This window comes from Oncorhynchus mykiss, chromosome 10 (genome assembly GCF_013265735.2).
Source record: "Oncorhynchus mykiss isolate Arlee chromosome 10, USDA_OmykA_1.1, whole genome shotgun sequence".
NCBI lineage: Eukaryota > Metazoa > Chordata > Actinopteri > Salmoniformes > Salmonidae > Oncorhynchus > Oncorhynchus mykiss.
This window is the reverse complement of record NC_048574.1, coordinates 43985648-43993540: the sequence shown is the minus strand read 5'-3', so window position 1 is coordinate 43993540 and position 7893 is coordinate 43985648. Positions and strand designations below refer to the sequence as shown.

Genomic DNA, 7893 nt, shown 5'->3' with positions numbered 1-7893 from the left:
ATGCACTCAATGTGGACTGGAAAATGTTCTGTGGTAGATTTAGGCTACTTCTTGGGCCTTGAGTCCATTTGTCTCTCACTTCTTCTGGACCCAACAGTTTGCCACATAGTTGGCATATTTTTTTCAGACCCTGTCCTCAGGTCTGGAAGGTGGTGTAATCCGAATGGAGCGCAGGAATGACTTGGCATTAGGCACTGAATCAAAGATGTGGGTCTCGCTCTCATGGGTGATGTGTAGCTTTGCAGGGAACAGCAGAGAATATGTGATGTTTTTGGCTGCCAATTCTCTCTTGATCCCGTCTTAATATTTTATTTTCCGCAACAGCTCTGCAGTATAGTAATTAAAGACAGATATGCGCTTGTCCTTAGAATAGTTATCCCTTGGTTCTCAACAGCTGCATCATCTCCTGTTTCCGTTTTAGTTTTGAAGCAGTCTTCACCTGACAAAGTTGTGTTAGTGTATGTCAGTTATCCCGTGAGCACTTTTGTGCCGAACGTTGGGCTTTGGGCCAGTAACCAAAAGGTTGCTAGATCGAATCCCCGAGCTGACAAGGTAAAGATCTGTCGTTCTGCCCCTGAACAAGACAGTTAACCCACTGTTCCTAGGCCGTCATTGAAAATAATAATTTGTTCTTAACTGACTTGCCTAGTTAAATGAAGGTAAAAAAAAAAATGGAAACTGCACCGCAGAAATTGAATGTAATTCATAGAAAAACATACAAATGCATTCGGAAAATATTCAGATCCTTTGACTTTTTCCACATTTTGTTATGTTACAGCCTTATTCTAAAATTGATTAAATCGTTTTTTCCCCACATCAATCTACACACAATACCCCATAATGACAAAGCAAAAACAGGCTTTTAGAAATTTTAGCAAACCCTTTACTCAGTACTTTGTTGAAGCACCTTTGGCAGCGACGACAGCCTAGTGTCTTCTTAGGTATGAAGATACAAGCTTGGCACACCTGTATTTGGGAAGTTTCTCCCATTCTCTGCAGATCCTCTCAAGCTCTGTCAGGTTGGATGTGGAGTATCGCTGCACAGCTATTTTCAAGTCTCTCCAGAGATGTTTGATCGGGTTCAAGTCCGGGCACATGCTGGGCCCTCAAGGACATTCAGAGACTTGTCCCGAAGCCACTCCTGCGTTGTCTTGACTGTGTGCTTAGGGTCGTTGTCCTGTTGGAAGGGGAACCTTCACCCTAGACTGAGGTCCTGATCGCTCTGGAGCAGGTTTTCATCTCTGTACTTTGCTCCGTTCATCTTTCCTTTGATCCGGACCTTATAAGGACAGATGTGTGCCTTTCGAAATCATGTCCAATCAATAGAATTTTTCCACAGGTGGACTTCAAGTTGTAGAAACATCTCAAGGATGATCGACGGAAACAAGAGGCACCTGAGCTCAATTTTGAGTCTCATAGCAAAGGGTCTGAATACTTATGTAAATAATTGTATTTATTTTTTATACATTTGAAAAAAAATCAAAAAACCTGTTTTTGCTATGTCATTATGGGGAGTTGTGTGTAGATTGAGGGAAAATGTATTAAGGCTGTAACGTAACAAAATGTGGAAAAAGTCTAGGGGTCTGAATACTTTCAATATGGCACAGTAGATGTTGTGGTAGCAGCTGCAGAGAAGTACTTGTTGGTATAAGGTTTTACTGCAAAAGACTTACAAGGTGTGTTTAACAAAAGAGTCCCCTCCTCCCAGGCCGTTAGCCTGGTGTAGGATTAGTTCGGCTCAAAGTAGTGGAATGTGGTGTAAAAAGATTAAATAGTGATATATAAGTATAGGGTTAGTTGGTGGTGAAATTATTTTTTGGGGTATCACAAAATGTAACTTGATTGACCACACACTCCCATTACAGTAGGTGGCGGCATGCACAAACAAAATGTGCAAATGCCATGATACCAAAGAAGAAGAATACCACTCATAGGTTTCTGTGTCAAGGAGGACGGAGGAGATAGTGTTGGCCTTGCAGTGGGTGTAGGAAGCCAAACAGAGTAGATATTTGCTCTAATTCATGTGCAGTGTTTATGAGTCTCCAGTCCTTAAGCTCACATAACAGACAAGACCTGCTTTATGAGGTGCTACAAACCCATGGCAGGATTAGACAAATGTGTATACAGAAAGGATTTATTTTGGTCCCCGCCCATGTGAGGGTGGAGGGGAATGAGGCAGTTGATGTACTGGCTAAACAAGCACTTAGTAGTGGGGGTGTTGATGTTGTAGTTTCAATGAGCAAGGAAAAGGAAAAGGGCCTGATATGAACAGTGGTGCAGAGATGGCAGGAGCAGTGGAATAGAGATACTAAGGGCAGGCATTTATTTCAAGTACAGAGGAAAGTCGGGGAGGATGGCAAAATATGTTTTATTTAACTAGGCAAGTCAGTTAAAGAACAAATTCTTATTTACAATGAATGCCTACACCGGCCAAACCCGGATGACGCTGGTCCAACTGCGCCTCCCTATGGGACTCCCAATCACGGCCGGTTGTGATACAGCCTGGAAGGGACAGAAGAGGGGAGGCTATTTTTACAAGATTAAGGGTGGAACACAGCCAGTTGAATAAATGTGATAGGAAAGCATTATTGCTACAGTGTGGGCAGTAACCTGGGGAAAGAGAAAGGATGAGATGTAGTATGAGGGAGAAGGGATACAGGAAATAGTAGATATAGTCTCAAATATGTTATATTTTTAAAGAGCAACAGGGCTGGCAGGTAGGATTTACGTTCTCCATGTCTATGGCCCACACTCCAGTGCAGTAGCTAGCGGTAAGGCACCATAACGTTGGATGCCAACCGCCGATAAACCCCACCAAAGAAGAAAGACGAGGAGAATCTCCTACGGGAAGGAAGCCACTATAGACTGTATTGACACAGATAGAATATACACTGCTCAAAAAAATAAAGGGAACACTAAAATAACACATCCTAGATCTGAACGAATGAAATATTCTTAGTAAATACTTTTTTCTTTACATAGTTGAATGTGCTGACAACAAAATCACACAAAAATGATCAATGGAAATCAAATTTATCAACACATGGAGGTCTGGATTTGGAGTCACACTCAAAATTAAAGTGGAAAACCACACTACAGGCTGACCCAACTTTGATGTAATGTCCTTAATAAAACAAGTCAAAATGAGGCTCAGTAGTGTGTGTGGCCTCCACGTGCCTGTATGACCTCCCTACAATGCCTGGGCATGCTCCTGACGAGGTGGCGGATGGTCTCCTGAGGGATCTCCTCCCAGACCTGGACTAAAGCATCCGCCAACTCCTGGACAGTCTGTGGTGCAACATGGCGTTGGTGGATGGAGCGAGACATGATGTTCCAGATGTGCTCAATTGGATTCAGGTCTGGGGAACGGGCGGGCCAGTCCATAGCATCAATGCCTTCCTCTTGCAGGAACTGCTGACACACTCCAGCCACATGAGGTCTAGCATTGTCTTGCATTAGGAGGAACCCAGGGCCAACCGCACCAGCATATGGTCTCACAAGGGGTCTGAGGATCTCATCTCGGTACCTAATGGCAGTCAGGCTACCTCTGGCGAGCACATGGAGGGCTGTGCGGCCCCCCCAAAGAAATGCCACCCCACACCATGACTGACCCACCCCCAAACTGGTCATGCTGGAGGATGTTGCAGGCAGCAGAACGTTCTCCACGGCGTCCCCAGACTCTGTCACATGTGCTCAGTGTGAACCTGCTTTCATCTGTGAAGAGCACAGGGCGCCAGTGGCGTATTTGCCAATCTTGGTGTTCTCTGGCAAATGCCAAACGTCCTGCACGGTGTTGGGCTGTAAGCACAACCCCCACCTGTGGACGTCGGGCCCTCATACCACCCTCATGGAGTCTGTTTCAGACCGTTTGAGCAGACACATACACATTTGTGGCCTGCTGGAGGTCATTTTGCAGGGCTCTGGCAGTGCTCCTCCTGCTCCTCCTTGCACAAAGGCGGAGGTAGCGGTCCTGCTGCTGGGTTGTTGCCCTCCTACGTCCTCCTCCACGTCTCCTGATGTATTGGCCTGTCTCCTGGTAGCGTCTCCATGCTCTGGACACTACGCTGACAGACACAGCAAACCTTCTTGCCACAGCTCGCATTGATGTGCCATCCTGGATGAGCTGCACTACCTGAGCCACTTGTGTGGGTTGTAGACTCCGTCTCATGCTACCACTAGAGTGAAAGCACCGCCAGCATTCAAAAGTGACCAAAACATCAGCCAGGAAGCATAGGAACTGAGAAGTGGTCTGTGGTCACCACCTGCAGAACCACTCCTTTATTGAGGGTGTCTTGCTAATTGCCTATAATTTCCACCTGTTGTCTATTCCATTTGCACAACATCATGTGAAATTGTTTGTCAATCAGTGTTGCTTCCTAAGTGGACAGTTTGATTTCACAGAAGTGTGATTGACTTGGAGTTACATTGTGATATTTAAGTGTTCCTTTTATTTTTTTTGAGCAGTTTACTTGGTGTTGGTACGCAGCTGCACGACAAAGTCCTCTTCCTTCTTCAGTTAGCCAGCTGGCTTGCTGCCTGGCTCACGCCATTTGCTGTCAGTGAGAAGGTGTAGTCACTAGTTACCACAGCCACAAAGACATAAACCCCGCCTATTTCTACAATTGATTTTATTAAAATCTTATTGGAAACCTAACCCTTACCCCACTGTTAACCTTATGCATAACCTTAAATTAAATTCACAAAATCATGTTTGTAGTTTCAAAAACGTTTTCGATATAGACAATTGGGACTTTGTGGCTGCGTTATCTAGTGGAAACCGATGTGGGGCTGGTGAGAAGCCATCAAAGTACAAGGAAGGTAACGTTACATAGCTAGCTACGTAACCTAACTGGCAAGGTGAGATTAAAGTTAATTTGTACAGAAATAGACTAAACAACCTCAAAAGGTAGCTAGGAAACTTTAGCTTGATGTAGTTAGTTACTAACGGTTAAACATATCTAACATTACTATAACGTTGTTAGCTTGCTAGCTAGCCTACTGCTGGCAGCTTTTCAGTTGGCTAGTTAGCTCGCTCGCTAACCTTACATACACTAGCAAAACTATTTTTCTAGCTACAGTAATCTACATCTACTAAGGTAATTGGTAAGTCCTTTTGTAACTCGCTATCAGTCAGCTAGCTAATGTACTAGCAAATATACTAGTCAGCTCCGACCCTAGCCTGGCTGCAACAAGCTAGCAAATGTTAGCCCCTAAGAGCCAAGAGTGTGCCAGAGAAAACCCCCAGGACTCCAATTTACTATAACGTTTCTAATGAGATCTTAATCGCTATCTAACTCCTCTTAATTTTGGTTTTAGAGACTGAAGAAGCTGCTCTGTCACCGTGTGAGTGCTGAAGAAGAGTCCTCCAGGAATCCTCATTTACACTTGATACACACCTTTCTCTGAAACAGCTAAGTCAAGACTGTGTCTTGTTAGCTACCATACTAAAATGGTGAAGATATTTGTTGGAAACGTGAATTCCTCAACCACAGAACCAGAACTGCGTACTCTTTTTGAGAAATATGGTCAGGTGTCAGACTGTGACATTCTGAAAAACTATGGCTTCGTGCACATGAATGAGGAGGAGGAAGCCCAGAAGGCAGTGGCAGAACTCCATAAGCATGAGCTGAATGGGGCACCCATCACTGTGGAGTTTGCCACTACGAAGGTCCGCAATGCCACCAAGATCTACGTTGGGAATGTCCCTGAGGGGACCACAGCTGCTAAGATAAGAGAGCTTTTCCAACCGTTTGGTAAGGTGGTAGAGTGTGACATTGTTAAGAACTTTGCCTTTGTGCACATGCAGAGAGAAAATGAAGCCTATGAGGCCATTTCCAAGTTAAACCACTCTAAAATGGAGGGCCAAAAGATCTTTGTATCCATCTCCCGCAACAATCAAGCCAGAAATGGCAGAGGGGATGACTACCCTCACCACTATCCACCTCACCCACACGACGCTCCTCACTACCTCCCCCCTCGAGCTCTACACGGTGACTACTACCCACCTCGTGGTCGCTATCCCCCTCCTCCTCCCCTTCCCCCACCCCCTCCTAGGGCCTACTACGAGTGTGACCTCTATGAGAGGCGTGTCCTCCATGACCCATACTCTTCCTCCTCACGTTACTATGAGCAGGATCCTTATGAGCGACGGCTTCCCCCACTCCCTCAGCGGCCACTTTCTCCCCCCCTTACTTCCTGTTATTACCGGGAGCGCAGCCCACTGGCTAGCTGGTCTCCACCCCCACCTTCCTCTGCCAGCTATGCCCGAAGGGGTGCCGGGCGAGATTTTGTTGGTGGCAGCTCTGTGCCCCCTCCTTCCTCTATGTGCTATGCTCTGGGCTCAGGCTTTGATAAGGATGATTACTTTGAGGAGAAGTACTCCAATGGTTTTGGTAGGGGCTACTAAGGGCACTTTTTGGAAAAAAAAATCGGTGGAAGATGTTGTGTATGAGTATGTTGGCAATGAGTGCGCAGTTTTTTAGAAAAACGGGTAATAGGAACAATACCGTTCATTCATAAAGCTTACTTGTCAAGTCAAGCAGCACACTTAATTGATTTTGACCAGTTTTTGTTGATCATGAATAATCACCAGCCATATCAGCAGTCTTTGAATGCGTTTTATATTAGTTTTTCATTGTTGCCAGATTTTTAGACTTGAGGTGGTAAGCTTGTGTCTTTGAATGTTTGTTAATATTAATGTCATATTTTGAATTTTTGAAGGAGTTTAGGATTTTTTAAAATGTAGAATAGGAATGATGTTTTGTGTAGTCGGCCCTACATCAGGGGTCCCCAATTACATTAAGCCGTGGACAGATTTTTCTTTCAGCGGAGGGTTGGAATGCCGGAACATAGTTATAAATAATTTGTACACTGAAAATTGACCTCAAGTATCCAAAACAGATCATATTTGACAAAAACAGAATCATTTCAAACCTTAATTACATAGGAATATGATCACATATACTTGTGAACATATTTCCTAAATCGGCAAATAAAATCATTACGGGCCACCTATTGGGGAATCCCGCCCTACATTGAGTGGATGACATTGACTAAAACTATTTCTGCTTTTTTGGAGACAGTTTGAAGGGAAATTGATATGTAATTATCAGTGGTAAGTTATTTATATCATACTTGTCTATCACATTTATTTTGTTGTCAAGTCCTGATACACTTTTCTCAAATACGTTTTTATTTTCTTCCTGAGGATTTTAGTCCCCTAAAATCCTTCTCACTCAGGTTTTTGTCATTCACCACAATTCAAAGGTTGGGGTGTTTGTTGTGTGCAAACTAGCTGACTGACTAACCAAGCACACTGCATCAGCTGACCAAGCTCATCTCATCTGAAGGCCTGGCCACATTCGGTGCAGCATCGTAGGATAAAGCATTGTCTCCGAAACGAAACCCGATACGACCGATTCATCGACTTGACGACTAAATAAAAAGATAACCACCGAAAAATTGTTGCACCTCCGGAGTCACAGCCTGTATATCTATTTGACATTATGCATATGAATCACTCGCTGTCCGTAGAGTAACAAGTCCTTTTTGTTTTTGTATAAAATGGATGTAATCCAAGATAAAAATAATTGAGAAATCTACGCCTATAAGGACAAATCTGACTTGTTTTTATTAGAAGAAATACATGAACAAATGTCTTGATCAACCGCTGTTGTCATTTGGCCGCTTAAATAAATGTTCGACCTCTGATCCCGTCGATTTTTCATTTCATTTATTTTTTAGTTGACTATATCTTTACGAATTGATAGTGGAATAATTCTTGCTCAAATACATGATTGACAGTTACAAATTGTTTAATTGAAATGGTTTTTGTCCTTTTACAACCAGATATGAATTGGAAGGGGGGGAAAACATCCTCACCGGTGGTCAATC

The 7893-nt window shown here is 43.8% G+C and overlaps 1 protein-coding gene across 3 annotated transcripts; it reads left to right on the top strand.

Moving 5' to 3' along the window:
- The first annotated feature begins 4589 nt into the window (after positions 1-4589).
- zgc:77262 (RRM1_2_CoAA_like domain-containing protein) lies at positions 4590-7710 on the top strand. 3 transcript variants are annotated; one of them, XM_021618576.2, is made up of 2 exons: positions 4590-4818; positions 5317-7710. In XM_021618576.2, the coding sequence occupies exon 2, from the start codon at positions 5450-5452 to the stop codon at positions 6404-6406; it is 957 nt and encodes a 318-aa protein (XP_021474251.1). In that variant the 5' UTR covers positions 4590-4818; positions 5317-5449; the 3' UTR covers positions 6407-7710. The 3 variants fall into 3 exon arrangements, with proteins under 3 accessions (XP_021474251.1, XP_021474252.1, XP_021474250.1); XM_021618577.2 differs by having other exon boundaries at positions 4590-5103; XM_021618575.2 differs by having other exon boundaries at positions 4599-4857.
- The last annotated feature ends 183 nt before the right edge of the window (positions 7711-7893 follow it).

Coding starts and splice junctions, on each gene's coding strand:
- zgc:77262 (XM_021618576.2), top strand. CDS start 5,450: ATGGTGAAGATATTTGTTGGAAACGTGAATTCCTCAACCACAGAACCA.